Genomic DNA, 16,877 nt, shown 5'->3' with positions numbered 1-16,877 from the left:
ATAGTGCTATTTAAGGAACTTTGCTGGGATGCGGCTAAAAGTGGAAACTAGTCTGGGACTGATGTTCTGTGCAGGAAACACCCTGACCCTGACCCCAAAGGTAAGCATAAGGAAGCCTTCCTATTCAATCTAAAGCTAGACTGCAACCCCGCCTCTGAACAGATTTCAACAGCTGGGGAAAATACTAGCCACCTGCACCTTCCTTCAAATGTCAGGACCTGCCCTAGCTGGTTTGGCTCAGTGGATAGAGCTTCGGCCTGCCGACTTAAGGGTCCCGGGTTCAATTATGGTCAAGGGCACATGCCCGGGGTTGCTGGCTCATCCCCAGTAGGGGGCGTGCAGGAAGCAGCCAATAATTCTCTCTCATCGTTGATGTTTCTATCTCTCTCTCCCTCTCTGAAATCAATAAAAATGTATATTTTTTAAAATGTAGTATGATCACAGTCCTACAACTCTCAAGCACTCAGCCCCTTAAAGGGCAACTTGGTTAGCTAAAGAGGTTACAAACGCCTGCAAATGGTACATGCGAATGGAAAAGGGGTGACACACTGCAATTGACAAGCTATGGGGGCAGAGGGGAGAGGGGTGCACTAAACTCAGAGGCCAAAAGTCACCACACAGGATGGTGTGAACATAAAAATTCTTAATTAAAAGCAGGTCATGGCGGTCAGTTATGTCCTAGGCCGGTAGCTTCCTTGACAAACGTCAATCTTGACCTTAAGTGAGCCTGTCTATCGTCTTTGTGCATCTGGGATTACATACCTTTGCAATGTCAGAGTCATTTTAGTTATAGTACTCTTGGTAGTGGTAATCAGTATTTGCTGTGTAACTTGCTGGGTCCGGTTTTGAGTGTATTAGGTACTCGGTGATAATTCTCTAATTCTCACATGGAATCTTTAAGTTTAGAGAGTTTAAATGTCACACGGTATACCCAGACCACCTTCACCCAAGTAGTCCTAAATGTATCCCTCTATTCTGGTCATGCTTCTGTTCAAAGAATGTCTTCTCCCTCTCTTAGAAAACCCTGCTGTACCTATTCCTTGCCCTAGACACAGTCCTCCCGTAAACTCACCCTTAGAAGAAACCTGAAGACACACTTTTACTTTTTCTCAGTAGCCCTCCAGAGAACTGTGACAGGTATGGTCATCTCAGTCAACTATGGTTTGTGGGCCTCTAGTGCCTTTAGGTTCTACGAAATGCAGCTCCTCCCAGGAGACGAGAACTTCCTTTTCTCTAAAGTCATAAAGTTTCATCGGATCAATATCTGAATAGTGCCTTTTAGAAGAGATTGGGTCCATAATGTTAATATACAGGCAGTTCTGCGGATCCACAATGTTAATATGCAGGGTCAGGCAGCCTGGCAAGTGCATTGGGGCTTACACTAAAGGATGGTCTGGTTTCCATAGCAACATTCATTCCCTTGCATGGAGGATTCTATCATCTCTCCTGCCCACTCAGACTTCCCAGAACGAATTGATTCTCGTGACTACAGGTATTTGCCCTTGATCTCCCGAAGAGAAAGGACATGTTCATCCAAAAACAACAACAACAACAGCAGCTGGTCTTTCTTCCTTTTAAAATTCCGTATCCTTTCTCCATTTTGCTCTGTTCTCTAGCCTTATCCATCATTTTGGATATTCAAATTCCACCACATACACTGTCTACAATGGAAGAACACTGGGGAATGGCAAAGGTTGGTAAAGGCACAAGTTACTTTTATAAACAAAAACAAATATAACATAGTTAATAAATATGAAAATAATCATAATTCACTTTTAAATTAGAAGACAATATTAACTTTAGTTTTCCATGCTACACATAAGCTAAACATAAATGCCAACTCCCAGGAGTGAGGAAAGCAAGGACGCCTACAGAGAAAAGCCTGGAGTCACGCAGAACTTGAACTCGGAACCACCACTCGTGACTGATCTTCGTTGGGGCAGGGCAGTCCCCGCCCAGGGTGCTCTTACTGTACATTTGCACATGTCAGTGGGTCTTTCTGGAGGATTCAAGCTAAAGGCTTATGAAAGGGCAAAGGGCAGCTGGCAAAGAGGAAAGCAAGGGCTCGGTGACTCAGGCCTCGCTGCAAAGTGCAGTGCCAACGGCCAGCTGTGCTGAGACTCGAGAGAGGAGCCCTGGAGAAAGCCGCCGGCGGACACGTAGGCTCTAAGAAATACGGAGTCACCACACCCGCCACGTCCCTCAGCGCCCTCCTGCTCAAAATGGCGCCGACGCCCCGCCCGCCCCTGGCGGCCGCCTAGCGGGCGCGCGCCCGGCGGGACTGGGGAGCCGGGGACGCGGCTGGGCGCATGCGCAGCCTCGCGGTGGTAGCGCGCATGCGCGAAGGGCGGGGGCGGGCGCGCGCGCGGCGGGGGTGGACTCGGCTAAAAGCAGAGCTGCAGCCGCGGAGCCGGACGTATCCGCGAAGATGGCGGCTCGGGTAAGTGCTGCCACGGGAGCTGCGGCTTAAGGCGGGGGTGCCGGGCTTGCGGGCACCCCGAGGTCCGGACAGCCCCAGGGGAAGGAGAGGGGGTCTGAGCAAACGGGGCGCTGGAGCGGGCAACAGGCCAGAAAAGGGCTTGAGGGTGAGTCGGGGGAGCGATGGCTTGGACATAGCCCTCCTCACAAACTCCATCCTCCTAAGAAAGCTCTCGGGGAGGTGGACCCCTCGTTACCTGGGTCTCCTGCGTCTCTATTAATTCCCCTTGTCCCTCCCTTGCGGCTGCTCCCCTTGCCCCTCAAGGCAGCCGCAGGGTTGTGGCCGCCGTTCCATCCCTGTCTGACGGACCCCGGGGCGGGGGGGTGTCCCTGCACCCCCATTCGAGGGCTTATTAGGTGCAGCCTCTGGAATAAACTGCGGGGGATCCGTCTGCTGCGTTAGGGTGAGGGCTGTGGGAAGGATCCTCGGGGACCTATTTCTGGTTCTTGACAATGAAAGGTCTCGGGAAAGGAGGAGGAAGTGCCCGTGACTTAGCGTGAAAGCCCGGCTCTCGGGGGACCTGTCACTGTCGGATCGCGCAGGAATGCCTTTAGCTTGGCCTGGGGATTTGGCGTGTCGCCTTTTGCTCTTATGAATGACAGTCGCTTCGAATGTAGCAGTCTGTGTTGTAGCTTCGGGGTTTTATATTTCCCGTGCTCCCCCGGCCTCTGAGATCGCGGCGTAGTGTGGTTTTGGCGAGGGGAGATGGGCTGGTGGTTCTGTGCTGTATTGCGGTGTGCGTTGAGCTATGCGCTGGGGGGCGGGGGGGCGGGGGGATGGATGGATCCTGCCCAGAGATTACATTGCTCATAAACCCCGGGATATTAACTGCGTCATGAGGGGATCAGGATGTGCTTGACTATTTCTCCCAGAATATTTGAATACGTTTGCGTAGATATATGCATGCATGCAAATGTTCCACCTAAAAGAAATTGTCATGGGATTCCAGAGTGAGAAGAGACCTTAAAGGTCATTTAATTTGGCCTCTTTCTGCTCTTCCTTTCCTGCTTTTCCTCTCCTTTTTATCTGTGGCTACTTTGTCCACCTATGTTTCCGATTCTGGTTTCGCACCTTCTCAGGAATCCCCCCCCCCTGTATCCACCTGCTCCATCCTAACATACGCAGGCTACCCCGCTCTTAAGACAAACCCTCCCTCCACCCCCACAGCTGTCACCTTTTCTCTTCCCAGTTACAGCCAGACATCGTAATAGGATTGTCTCCCATTTGTTTGCCACCTACTCACCCCTCAACCCATTGCAGTCTGATTTTGGGCCCTGTCATCCCACTGAAATGCGCCCCTAAATTGTTCAATGCAGGTATTCGTCAAGGCTCTCTTCTCACTCTCTATTTTCTCCTTGGGCAGTTTCTTCTAATGCCACGGCTTCAAATACTATCCATGTGTCAATGATTTTCAATATTTTACTCCCAGTAAAGATCTATCCTTTAAGTTCCAGGTCAGTGTATCAAATTACCTTTTCAAAACTGGGTACCTCAGTCCTAGCGGGTTTGGCTCCGTGGACAGAGCATCTGCCTGCGGACTAAAGAGTCCCCGGTTCAATTCCATTCAAGGGCAGGTGCCTCCAGTTGCAGCTCTATGCCTGGCCCTGGTCAGGGTACATGCCGGAAGCAAGCAATCCATATTTCAACGAATGGCACCACCATCCATCCATTTATATAGGCTAGAAACCTGGAGTGGGGGTGGGGATGTCATTCTTTATATCTCTTTTCTTTCACCACATCCCCCAACACTGACTGAGTTCTCTCCGCTCCCTTCTACGACCCACCACCCAAAAAAACAACAACACGTTTTAGGGCCAAAGAATCTGTCTTGGGGCATTGCTGCTTTAAATTGCACCCAAATCACCCACTGGACTGGTCACATGGGTTCTGGCATTTTAACTTCCTAAAAATCTCTCCCATCTGTCCACCTCTCTAACATCTTCATTTTCACCTCCTTTTCCCTAACCACTGTCATTTCTGGTCTGTCTGAACTGTTGCAGGAAGCTGGGAAGTAGACTGTTTACACCATTGTCCACATTGATTGCTCCCTCCCATACCCACTAAACCCCTCCCTTGATAGCATCCCATTACTTTTGGGAGAAGACCAAATCTGTAAGGAGGCCTGTAAGGTCCTTTGTGGTTCTGCTCTTGCTTCTTTCCACTCCCCCACTTACTCTCTATGCTCAGGTTATATATAAGCCTTGAACCTACAGTGGTTTCTCTTATCACAAGGTCTTTGCTTGTGCTTTCTTTGTAATGTTTTACTCCCAACCATTTCCCTCTTACTCAGATCACTCAACTTCCCAAAGGAAGCCTTTTCTAATACCACACTTTCAGTCAGGACCTGTGGTTATATGTTCTTGAAGAACTGTATTGCTTTCCTTAGAGATTTATCTGTCATTTTAAATTTATTAATGTGATTATTTGTCACTACTGTTATATTTTACCTTCCATTCCAGTGGTTCTCAACCTTCCTAATGCTGCGACCCTTTAATACAGCTCCTCATGTTGTGGTGACCCTCAATTTCATTGTTACAAATTGAACATAATTAAAGCATAGTGATTAATCACAAAACAATATGTAATTATATATGTTTTCCGATGGTCTTAGGCGACTCCTGTGAAAGGGTCATTTGACCCCCAAAGGGGTTGCGACCCACAGGTTGAGAACCGCTGCATTAGACCATGTTAGTTTTTTACCCACTATCATCATTGTACTTTGCACACTGCCTGGGACCCCCAAAAGGTGCTAAATCCATTTTTTAAAAGATGAATCTAATTTCTCTTTGAGTACTCTAGTGATAGATGGTGCATTGCCATAAAGCTAGTCCGTTTTACTGACATGTTAAAAAGATTAAATTAGGTAATAATTTTCTCAGCTATTTTAAATTTTTGCTAGTAATAAAGCAGATTTTAGTTTTATTCTTACTATTTACATTGAATATGGACTCTTATTTAAAGTGAATTCCACATACAGATGGCTACCACTTCGCCAGGCCTCTTTCAGAATTCTCACACTACAGCTGCTCTGGAATCATGGAATCAGAAGTAAAGAAAGATTCTGAAATGCAGCCTTAATAGCTTAGGAGACTGATTTTAGGTAGGGAGAGACTCCTTAGTAAGGCTACTTTATTTGGTATCACTTTCTAGGCCCCTCATATTACCACCACCACTCCATTACTGAAAGGAAAAAAAAGCAAAGAAAGAAAAGAAAGGCTTTCCATATTGCCTGAACTTTTTTATAATCTGTCTTTTTTTTTTTTTAATGTTTTATTGATTTTTTACAGAGAGGAAGGGAGAGAGATAGAGAGTTAGAAACATCGATCAGCTGCCTCCTGCACACTCCCCACTAGGGATGTGCCGACAACCAAGGCACATGCCCCTGACCGGAATCGAACCTGGGACCCCTGGGTCCGCAGGCTGACGCTCTATCCACTGAGCCAAACCGGTTAGGGCTGTAATCTGTCTTTAAAAATTACCAGGAATCTTACTTACTGGAGATCCAGCAGTTCTTTTCTGATAATATACATACGTTAATGCAAATAAACCAATGGATTGTTTCTTCCTGCACCCTGTTGAGGTGATTTGTTGTGAAGAAATAGAGTGGGGATGCCCTAACCAGTGCGCCCACCTGAGCCTCGCCGCCTGCCCGGGGCGCACACGGGGCAAATGGCATAACAGGATCAAAGGGAGGGGGTTGAGAGTTCTCCATTGAGGGCACTTGGTGTTAACCAGCACAGTCTATTCTGATAAGGACCTTGAAACTGGTGAAGCAAGTCTGGTGTGCATCCTGATTTTTGTTTGAAGGTCAGCAAATTTCCTGGAGCTGAAATACCTGAAAATCAGAGTCTCTCTCCCTTAAAGTTAGTTCCTGGGATTCTTATACAAACATGCTTTTATCTACAAGCTGTATATTAGTCAGAGTCAGCAATCATTTACAGAAACAAGAATGGTGGGGTGGGTTACAGTTCCCCACTGTTACATGGATAATGGTGTTATGCTGTATACTGCATATTTCCCTTCTGCAATCTGTTCATTTAAAAGGACATTTGAAATTTATTCCTGTTGGTATATGGCCAGTTAATTCTGTTTTAACTACTATGTAGTATTCTATCCTGTTTTCTTATCAGAGGATTTGTATATGTCTTTTAACATACATATGTAAGAGTTTCTTTAGGATATATTTCTAGAGACATGTACATATGCACTCTTTCCAGCAGTATAGTAGTAGCTGTTACTTATGTCCTCTCCAGCACTTAATATTATAGACATTTTAATTTATATAATATGATAGGTGTAAAACAATCCTGTTGTTTAAATTTGCATTTTTCCTGGTTACGCGTGAGATTGAGCATTTTTCATATTGGTCATTGGAATATCCTCTTCTGTGAATAAACTTTGTATATTCTTTGCCTGTCCCCCCCTTTATCTCTCAACTGTTGAGCTTTTAGCATCTAAAAAATTGATGTGCAGAGTTTTCCCTTTTTGTGGGTATAGGGGTTGCTTGGATTCTCATCCTTTGTTAGTTGCAAATAGCTTTTCTTAGTGGTGATTATTTCATGTTTATAGTTTTAGATTTAAATTTTAGTATAGTTATAATTACCTAGTTTTCCCCTCTATGATTAATGAATTTGTATGTTTTTAAAGAAATTTTTCTTCACCCAGAAGTCAGAAAGATTTTCTTCTAATAGGTTTAAAATTTTGCTTTTCACATTTTGTTTAATTCATCTGGAATTAATTTTTGTGTTTGGTGTGAATTAGGAAACTAATTTTATCTTTCCTGTATATATATAATCATTTATCGCAATATCATTTATTGAGTCCATCCTTTTACCCACTGATTTGTATGCTATCTCTGTTTTATATTCAATCTGTCAGGATTCTGTTACATTTCATTATTCTGTTTGTCTATATCAGTGGTTCTCAACCTTCCTAATGATGCGACCCTTTAATACAGTTCCTCATGTTGTAGTGACCCCCAATTTCATTGTTACAAATTGAACATAACTAAAGCATAGTGATTAATCACAAAAACAATATGTAATTATATATGTGTTTTCCGATGGTCGTAGGCGACCCCTGTGAAAGGGTCGTTTGACCCCCATAGGGGTTGCGACCCTCAGGTTGAGAACTGCTGGTCTATATGTACATCAATACCACTGTTTTAATTACCAAAGCTTAAAATTTTTTTCAGTTACAGTTCACATTCATTATTATTTTATATTAGTTTCAGGTGTGCAGCATAGAGATGCGACAATCATATACTTTACCAAGTGTTGCCCCTGATATTTTCAGTACCCAACTTGTACCATACATAGTTTTTACAATACTAGAGGCCCTGTGCACAAAATTCGTGTACAGCTGGGGTCCCTAGGCCTGGCCCGTGATCAGGGCCTATCGGGGCAATCTTGCCCAGTCCCAATTGGGGCTGGGTCAGCTGAGGCCTGCTGGCCCCAGGGCCTGCCAGCTGCCAGAGGGGACCTGCTGGACAAGGTGAGGGACCACAGGAAGTTTGCCGGCCAGGGGGAGGAGGGACCAGGGGAAGTTGGCTGGCCCTGGGAGCGCACTGACCACCAGGGGGCAGCTCCTGCCTCGAGCGTCTGGTGGTCAGTGCACATCATAGCGACTGGTTGACTGGTCATTTCGGAACAGTCACTTAGGCTTTTATATATATACTAGTGGTCTGGTGCACAAAAATTTGTGCACTCGGTGGTGGTGGCGCGGGGGGGGGGGGGGGGAGTGTCCTTCAGCCCGGCCTGCACCCTCTCCAATCTGGGACCCCTGGAAGGGATCGGGCCTAAACTGGCAGTCGGACATCCCTCTCACAATCTGGGACTGCTGGCTCCTAACCATTCACCTGCCTGCCTGCCTGCCTGCCTGCCTGCCTGATTGCCCCTAACCACTCTGCCTGCCAGCCTGCTTGCCCCCAATATCCCCCTGCCGCCAGCCTACTCGCTCCCAAATGCCCCCCGCCAGCCTGATCACCCCTAACTGCCCCCCGTACCAGTGTGCTCACCCCAACTACCCCCCCTGCTGGCCTGCTCGCCCCAACTGCCCCCCCCCCCCCCGCTGGCCTGCTTGCCCCCAACTGCCCCCTGCTGGCCTGCTCACTCCAAATGGCTCCATCTTCTATTCCATTTGTGTCCTTTCCACCCCTAAGTTAATGTCGTGTCCTTAATATGTGGTTATGAGATGTCTCTGTGACTGAGCTGGGAAACCTTTCACGTTTCTCTTTCCTTTCATCTCAGGATAACTGAGCTCTGCGGTTTGTGTGGGACCAAAGGCCCTGGGAATACAATGCTGAGCCCCCTGAACTCATTTATTCTTTATTATATTATTTGATTTCTGAGGCTGAATTAAACATGAAAACAGAAGAAAATATACCCTTAGATATAGAATCTGAGTCATTACCCGGAGATTTCTGCGGGAGTTGACACTGAGGCATGAGACACATGTGTTTATTGGTCAATTTCCTCAACTATGGAACGAAGGTTGATCTGTCCCTTGGATCCTTTGGAGGTTGGATATGACGCATCCAGAGGGATTAACTGGCAGCTCTGAGAGTAAGATCAGAAGTCAACAGACACTTGTTTCTTTACCCAGACAGAGTTAGAAAACACAACTCCTTTTATCGTAACAGCAGCAAGGGCCATGCCTGTGGGAGGAGGAGCAGGGAACCAGGGCTTCCCCCTTGCTCCTTCCCCGCCGTCCCTCCCTCCATCCCTGCACTGGTCCAACTGCTATCACTATCGTGGAACCGCTCAACTCAGGCTCTGGCCCCGCCCATGTCACAGGGAGGAGCATGCGCAGTTTCTTGCAGACACAGAAGCAGCTGTGGAGTAGGGAGGTGGCGGTTTTTCCCCTGAGCAGGCGCTGAAGTCCTTGTTGAAGTCTCCACTCTGGAGCCTGCAAGTCCAAGTCCTGGGAGGCTGCGCAGTGGAGGCGCCACATTCCTTTCAGTAGAAACTAAAGGTTGATAGGAGCCTGCTGGCTGGGGGGAAGGACCAGGAGGTCTACCTTGCGTCCATTCGCCAATCCCCAGTCCCGCTTCACTGATTGCGCCGCCTGAACCCCCAGGGCGGTGCCTGCTGGAGCCCTGCCCTCCGGGGCTGCACACGGGGCGGGGCCCCCGCGATCACTGCGCCCGCCTGAGCCCCCGCCACCCAGGGCGCACATGAGGGCCTGGATGGCGGCTCCCGCTGTCCTGCCCTGCCTGCAGAATGCAAATTAGCTGCCATCTTTGTTGGTGGTTAATTTGCATATCGCTCTGATTGGCTGGTGGGTGTAGCAAAGGTACAGTCAATTTGCATATTTGTCTTTTATTAGATAGGATAGCTTATTGACTATATTGTCCTTCTCTACAATTACATAGCTTTAAAATTATTCTTGCTGTCTGGTCGGGTAAGCCTGCTCCTTATTTTTCTTCATTTGGCATTTCTTGGTCCTTTTTCTTTTTCTTTATTTAAGTTGATTTTAGAAAAAGAGGAAGGGTGGGATTGAACCCACAACCCAGGTATGTGCCCATGACCTTTCTGGTACCTGGGATGACACTTCAACCAATTAAGCCACACAGGCCAGGGCTCTTGGCCCTTTTTTTAAAATAAATTTTAGGAGCCACTTAATCCTTCTTCATTAAAAACATTTTTATCTTTAAATTTAAGTTATCTTTATCTGTTGCTATTGATTTTGACTTACTTTTTCATTTAAAAATATTTTTTATTGATTTCAGAGAGTAAGAGGGAGAGAGAGATAGAAACATCAATGACGAGAGAGAATCATTGATTGGCTGCCTCCTGCATGCCCCACACTGGGGGGTCGAGCCCGAAACCCCGGCATGTGCCCTGACTGGGAATCGAGCCGTGTCTTTGTGGTTCATAGGTTGACGATCAACCACTGAGCTACACCGGCTGGGCTGATTTTTCATTTTGACGTTAAGCCAAAAAGTGACAACTTTGTGCTCAATAGATTTGAAACCAAATGAATTTGCATCAGCTGTTTATGAGTAATGCAGGGTATTTTGGTCCTTTGCTAAATTTAGAATGAAGTGCTAAAGTTCTGATGTATTTTGCACTAACCATATAGATCTTTGGTAATAAAATGGGAAAATGATTAATTTAAAATAAGAACCTATCAGCAGCTGCTCTATAGAGCCCGCCCACACCTTTCCTTGCCCTCTTTCCCCCAGATGAGTTTTCCTTGTTCTTCTCTTTCTCCTAAGCTCCAACGGCCCTTCTTTTGCTTCTGTAACTTGTTTCCTGAGCCCACGCCCAGCTGAATCACTTTTCCTACTTCTGTGACTCTAAAATGTGCTTATAAAAAGAAAAAGAAATAACATCATTTTTGAAATCTAACATTTATTTTATTTTTTTTAAAATATATTTTATTGATTTTTTACAGAGAGAAAGGGAGAGAGATAGAGAGTTAGAAACATCGATGAGAGAGAATCATCGATCAGCTGCCTCCTGCACATCCCCCACTGGGAAGTGCCCGCAACCCAGGTACATGCCCTTGACCGGAATCGAACCCGGGACCCTTCAGTCCGCAGGCCGACGCTCTATCCACAGAGCCAAACCGGTTTCGGCCTAACATTTATTTTTAAAATTACTAAATAACAAAGAGTATTTAGGGTTTCACTGGTGAATTTTTTAAATTGTAAGGTGTTTTTAGTGTTAGGTGCATGTGAACTTTTTCCTACTTGGTTAGACAAGTAATGAATATAGTAATAATCACTAATTCTGGGTCTTCCAAAGAACATCTGTGTTAGGGAATTTTAAAATGTTAGTTATCCTAGTTACTTTTCTCCTAGAGAATAATATTAACAGAATTTTGTGAGAGGATAAAGACAGTTCCCACTGTTTAGAACAGAGCCTGGCATGGAAGTATTGATGATCTTTTAATGCATGAATGAATATGTATTTCTGAATACCTTAATAAATAATCATTTTGGACAGTGTCTTCAGTTTGAATTTTAATGTTATGTTCTCTGCCAAGCTATTGAATACTCCACTGTTGTTTATTCTGTTATCTACATCATTAATAAGATAGTATAGATATAATTTTAACAGCTGCTGGACTCCAATACAGTCTTTTCTTCACCTACAGATATTGAGCCTGATAACTTCTTTTTGTATATATAGCCTTCTAATCAATTTACTACTAATTAAGAATCAAAATAAACTTAATTATATTTACCAAGTTAAATGATGAAATGGACTAAGAGCATTACTGAAGCCTCTTTTCCACATTTTTCTCTTCTATTGTAGAAGGAATGAAGCTGTCAGTATTTGTTTTTTTATGAAGTTTATTTCTCCTTAGTACAATGATTCTCAAAGTGGAGACTGCAGACCAGCTAATTAGCATCACCTGAGAACTTGTTCAAAATGCAAATTCTCAGGCCCCACCCCAGGCTGATTAAATTAGGAGCTCTGAGGTAAGGCCCGTGCAGTCTCCCTCTCCCCTCCCCATCCCTCGCCTCTTCCTCTTCCCCCTCCCCGTCCCCTCCTTCTTCTCCCCCTCCCCTCCTTCTCTTTCCCCTCCCCCTCCCCCTCTCCAGAATTGGGGAGAGAGAGAGAGAGAGAGAGAGAGAGAGAAGCATTGATGTATGAAAAAAGCATCAATAGGTTGCCTTTCTTATCTGCCCCTACTGAGGATTGAACCCACAACCTAGGTATGTGTCCTAACCAGGAATTGGACCAGCAACCTTTTGGTGCACAGGATGACGTTCTAGCCAACTGAGCCACGCCAGCCAGGACCCCTGCAATCTCTTTTAAGTGTTCTCTAGGTGATTCTGATGTGTGCTAAAATTGAGAACCATTGATAGCATTTTGAGCTCTCCCATTTAGTTCCTTATAACTTGTTGAAGATGTTTTTTTCCAGATTTCTTCCCAAATGTTTACTCAACCTTATTATTTCCAGATTTTCAGTTAATGCCTTTTCTTCCTTTTAATACCTTCACCTATATCCAATTTTCAAACATTTAAGAAAGTGTAGTTATTTTTTGCATATAGTAGATTTGGTACCCTGACTAAACCGCCCTTAGAAACAATTGAAATGCTAGATAGTATGGTAACTATAGTTAATAACATATTGTATACTTGAAATTTGCTGAAAGAATAGATATTAAGTGTTCTCACCATGCACACGTGGGCACACACACACACACACACACACACACAAAGTGGTAACTATGTAACTTCATTGTGGTAATCATTGCACAAGGTATACTTATATCAAAACACCACATTGTATACCTTAGACAAAACTCCTTAGGCTGAACATATGCCATGGGTGTTTATGACCCAGCCATTCTACTGGAGGCTGGGTGGGGTGAGGTGGGAATATACTCAATAGAAATGCATACAGATATCATTCAAAAGACATGTACAAACATGTTAATAGCAACAGTATTCATAATTAAAAACTAGAAACAACTTAAATGGATACATAATGGTGGTATGTTACTATAATTATATATTATAAGATAAATGAAAATGAGTGAACTATTGCCACAACATGGATGAGTCTCACAATCATAATATTGAAGGGTAGAAGTCAGACAGGAATAATACATGATGTATGATTCCACTTTATATATAAAATTTTCAATGACAGGCAAAACTAATCTAAGGTTTTTATCTGGTGATAGAAACAAGATAGTAGTTATCTGTGATTGGGGGCAAAAATCTAGTGATGGGGGTGGGGGAGAGCTGGGCAGTATGGAATGCTGGTAATGTCTTTCTTCAACTGGGTGTTGGTTACCTTGGGTGTGTTCACTTTGTAGAAATCCATTAAACCAAACATTTACAATGTATGTATTTTTCTGTATGTATGTTTTTCTTCAATAAAATGTTGATTTAAAGAAATGGTAATGTCTTGTAGGTGAAAGAGACCCCAGGATAGGTGGGAAACTAAAAGGCTGGATATATTTTTGTCAGATGACTGGTCAAATTGTGTCCGTGGACAAAAATACTGTCTCATTCAGAAATCAAACTTATGACCTAGACTTTATTCATCTCATGTTCTAAATTAGTGATTTCCAAACAGTTTATCATGAATCTCGTAAGTAAAAAATGTATTGATCATTTATATGTATATATATTTATAACTTATCCTCTAATAGTTTATATATATATAAAACACATATCAAAATAAAAAGGATGAGCTAAAGATGAAAAATATATTCTCAATTTTCTTTATTAATAATATAGAAAGTAAAGTGATAGCTTCATTATTCTTTAAATTCTTGGTTTAATATTTTGTGATACACCTATTCAATTTCTAAATTCAGTTTGTTTTGATACTTGGATTACCAGACAAACTTGAGGTACACATATCCCACTTTAGAGACCACTGCTCTAGACAACTGGGATAACTATCGAAACTAGCCTTTAGTTAAAACAAAAGCGAAGCAAAAAGTAATTTGTTTTCCTCTATAAATTTGTGTTTGGGAGACAAAGTTAAGAAGAATCAGCTTTGGCTTGAGGTTTGAAGAACGGGCACTGTAGTTATAAAAGACTGACTACGAGTGCCATATTTCACTAACCAGGAAACCTGAGAGAATGGTGGAGGATTATTGGTTAATAAATACATTATTTGGAGGAATGTTTGCTAGTCACTGTTGATCAAAAGATTGTTATGCCCTGTTTTTAAAAAATGTAACCCTGTAATTATCTTTGTTGGGAGATATTTGGAATTTGGTTTTTCTCAATCTGTAAGAGACATGGCTTAGAGCCACTTGGGATCTCTTATAAAACTACTAGAGTTCCGGTGCACAAAATTCGTACATGGGGGTTGGGGGGGGTCCCCTCAGTCCGGCCTAAACCCTCTCCAATCCAGGACCCCTCGGGGGATGTCCGACTGCCGGTTTAGGCCCAATCCTGCTAAACCGGCAGTCGGACATCCCTCTCGTAATCCGCGACTGCTGGCTCCTAACCGCTTACCTGCCTGCCTGCCTGCCTGATCGCCCCTAACCGCCTCTGCCTGCCTGCCGGATTGCCCCTAACTGCTCCCTTGCTGGCCTGATTGCCCCTAACCGCCTCTGCCTGCCTGCCGGATTGCCCCTAACTGCTCCCCTGCTGGCCTGATCACCACTAACCGCCTCTGCCTGCCAGCCTGATCGTCCCTAACCACCTCTGCCTGCCAGCCTGATTGCTCCTAACCGCCTCTGCCTGCCTGCCGGATTGCCCCTAACTGCTCCCCTGCTGGCCTGATTGCCCCTAACCGCCTCTGCCTGCCTGCTGGATCGCCCCTAACTGCTCCCCTGCTGGCCTGATCACCACTAACCGCCTCTGCCTGCCAGCCTGATCGTCCCTAACCACCTCTGCCTGCCAGCCTGATTGCTCCTAACCGCCTCTGCCTGCCTGCCGGATTGCCCCTAACTGCTCCCCTGCTGGCCTGATTGCCCCTAACCGCCTCTGCCTGCCTGCTGGATCGCCCCTAACTGCTCCCCTGCTGGCCTGATCACCACTAACCGCCTCTGCCTGCCAGCCTGATTGTCCCTAACCGCCTCTGCCTGTCAACCTGATTGTCCCTAACTGCCCTCCTCTGCCAGCCTGATCACCCCTAACCGCCTCTGCCTGCCTCTCCAATCCGGGACCCCTTGGGGGATGTCCGACTGCCGGTTTAGGCCCGATCCCACTAAACCGGCAGTCGGACATCCCTCTCGTAATCCTGGCTTCTAACTGCCTGGTCGCCCCAACTGCCCTCCTCTGCCGGCCTGGTTGCCCCTAACCACTTCTGCCTCGGCCCCCGCCACCGTGGCTTTGTCTGGAAGGATGTCCGGAAGATGTCTGGTCTAATTAGCATATTACCCTTTTATTAGTATAGATACTTTTCATGATACACTTTATCAAACTTATTGAATCTACTTCATTGTGTTTGAATCAGTAAAATTCTCTTTGAAGAGGTGGAAAACCAATTCAAATAAGCTTGAGCAAAAAAGAGAATTTATTGGCTTATAACCAGCATTCAGGACTCAAGGACTTTAACTTGGTTGTCAGGTCTCTGTTTCAAGGTGTTTATTTGTGTCTCTGTTGCCTTTGCTTTCTTTGTGATAGGTTTATTCTTAGAGCAGAAAGTCTTCCTTTGTGTGGTGGTGAGGCAAGGGAGAACTCCTTTCCTTTATTCCAGGTCTACATAAGGCTCCATGGGTGGAATAGGACTCTGTGGCCATATGTGTGCTGTGATCGGCACACCCACAAAAGCATGTGGAATGAGGAAGGAACAGTTTTTCAAAGGAAGGGTTTGCTATTATCACAAAGGAAGGGGTGCTGGGAGTAAAAACAATAGGTGTTTACAACAGGTGATGAGGAATGGAGGACAGGAAGGCATAAACTGTCTTTAAGGTTATAAAAGATAATTTCATTTTCCTAATCATTGCTTTTTATAGAGTATGCAAGCTGCGAGATGTCCTACAGACGAATTATCTTTAACCAACTGTGCAGTTGTGAATGAAAAAGATTTCCAGTCTGGCCAGTGAGTACCTAACTTTGTTTTTCTTCTAACCTGCTAGAAGAAATACCTGCTAGATGGTATTTTAGAAAGTTCTAGAGAGCCCTTATTTTTTAGTTAACTTGAGAATAATTTTTTATTCCTCTTGCTGAGTTAGAAAATGGAAGAGATGAGAAAGTTATGTATTTCAGTCTTAACTGTGTTAAACTTTCATAACTATAACATTTTTAAAAGCATATATTTTTATAACTTTTTTAAAAATCAATTTTCCTAGCAGAACTAAACATACTGGTCATTTGAATCATATATAGCATTGCCATTAGGTTTTTTGGCTCCAAAGTCAGGTTGTCTGAGTTTAGATTCTGACTCTGCCAATTATGAACTTGGTGACCATGGTTAAGTTACCATTTTTGTGTCTCTGTCCCAATCTGTAAAATGGGAATGATGATAATTGTAAAGATTGAGTTATACAATAAAGCACTTAGGACAGTGCCTAGCACATTAATAAGTCCTCAATAAATATTAGCCTTTTTGATCAATGATGCTAAGATATTTAAAAGGCATGAAAATTAGAAGATGCACAACCAATATAGAATCTTTATAAGCATTTTTAATTGTCATTTATTTTAACTGATTCATGTCACCCCACTGCCAGAACTTCTACAGGCCCTGCTACCAAGTTCAGTGCCCTCCATGTGTTTCTGAGGTTGACAGAGGTAAGGGGCTGTACCAGAAGGCAGACTAGGGAGATAAGGAATAATGAAACAGGGTTTTAACTTAGCCTTTATTTGTTTGTTTTTAATTTTTCTGTGAAATACATGAGTTTCTCGAGTTAGAATTGGTAATAATCTGTGGTTTTTTCAGCTTCAGATGAGGATCTGTACTACATGATTATATTAATATTGTTTTCAGTCCTAAAATTCTGTGATGCTCAGTTGAACACAGAACT

At 44.3% G+C, this 16,877-nt stretch overlaps 1 protein-coding gene across 2 annotated transcripts in view; it reads left to right on the top strand.

Annotated features, from left to right (window-relative positions):
• Positions 1–2,351: 2,351 nt before the first annotated feature.
• NSF (N-ethylmaleimide sensitive factor, vesicle fusing ATPase) overlaps positions 2,352–16,877 on the top strand; it is a 126,222-nt gene continuing 111,696 nt past the window's right edge. For both annotated transcript variants that reach the window (XM_081109411.1, XM_081109410.1), the window contains exons 1-2: positions 2,352–2,440; positions 15,867–15,952. In XM_081109411.1, coding sequence (XP_080965537.1) covers positions 2,429–2,440; positions 15,867–15,952 — 98 coding nt within the window. In that variant the 5' untranslated portion in view covers positions 2,352–2,428. The remainder of the gene's footprint in view (positions 2,441–15,866; positions 15,953–16,877) is intronic.

Source organism: Myotis nattereri (assembly GCF_964212035.1).
Source record: "Myotis nattereri genome assembly, chromosome: 16".
NCBI lineage: Eukaryota > Metazoa > Chordata > Mammalia > Chiroptera > Vespertilionidae > Myotis > Myotis nattereri.
Note: the sequence above shows the minus strand (reverse complement) of the source record. Positions and strands in the feature narration are given on the sequence as shown.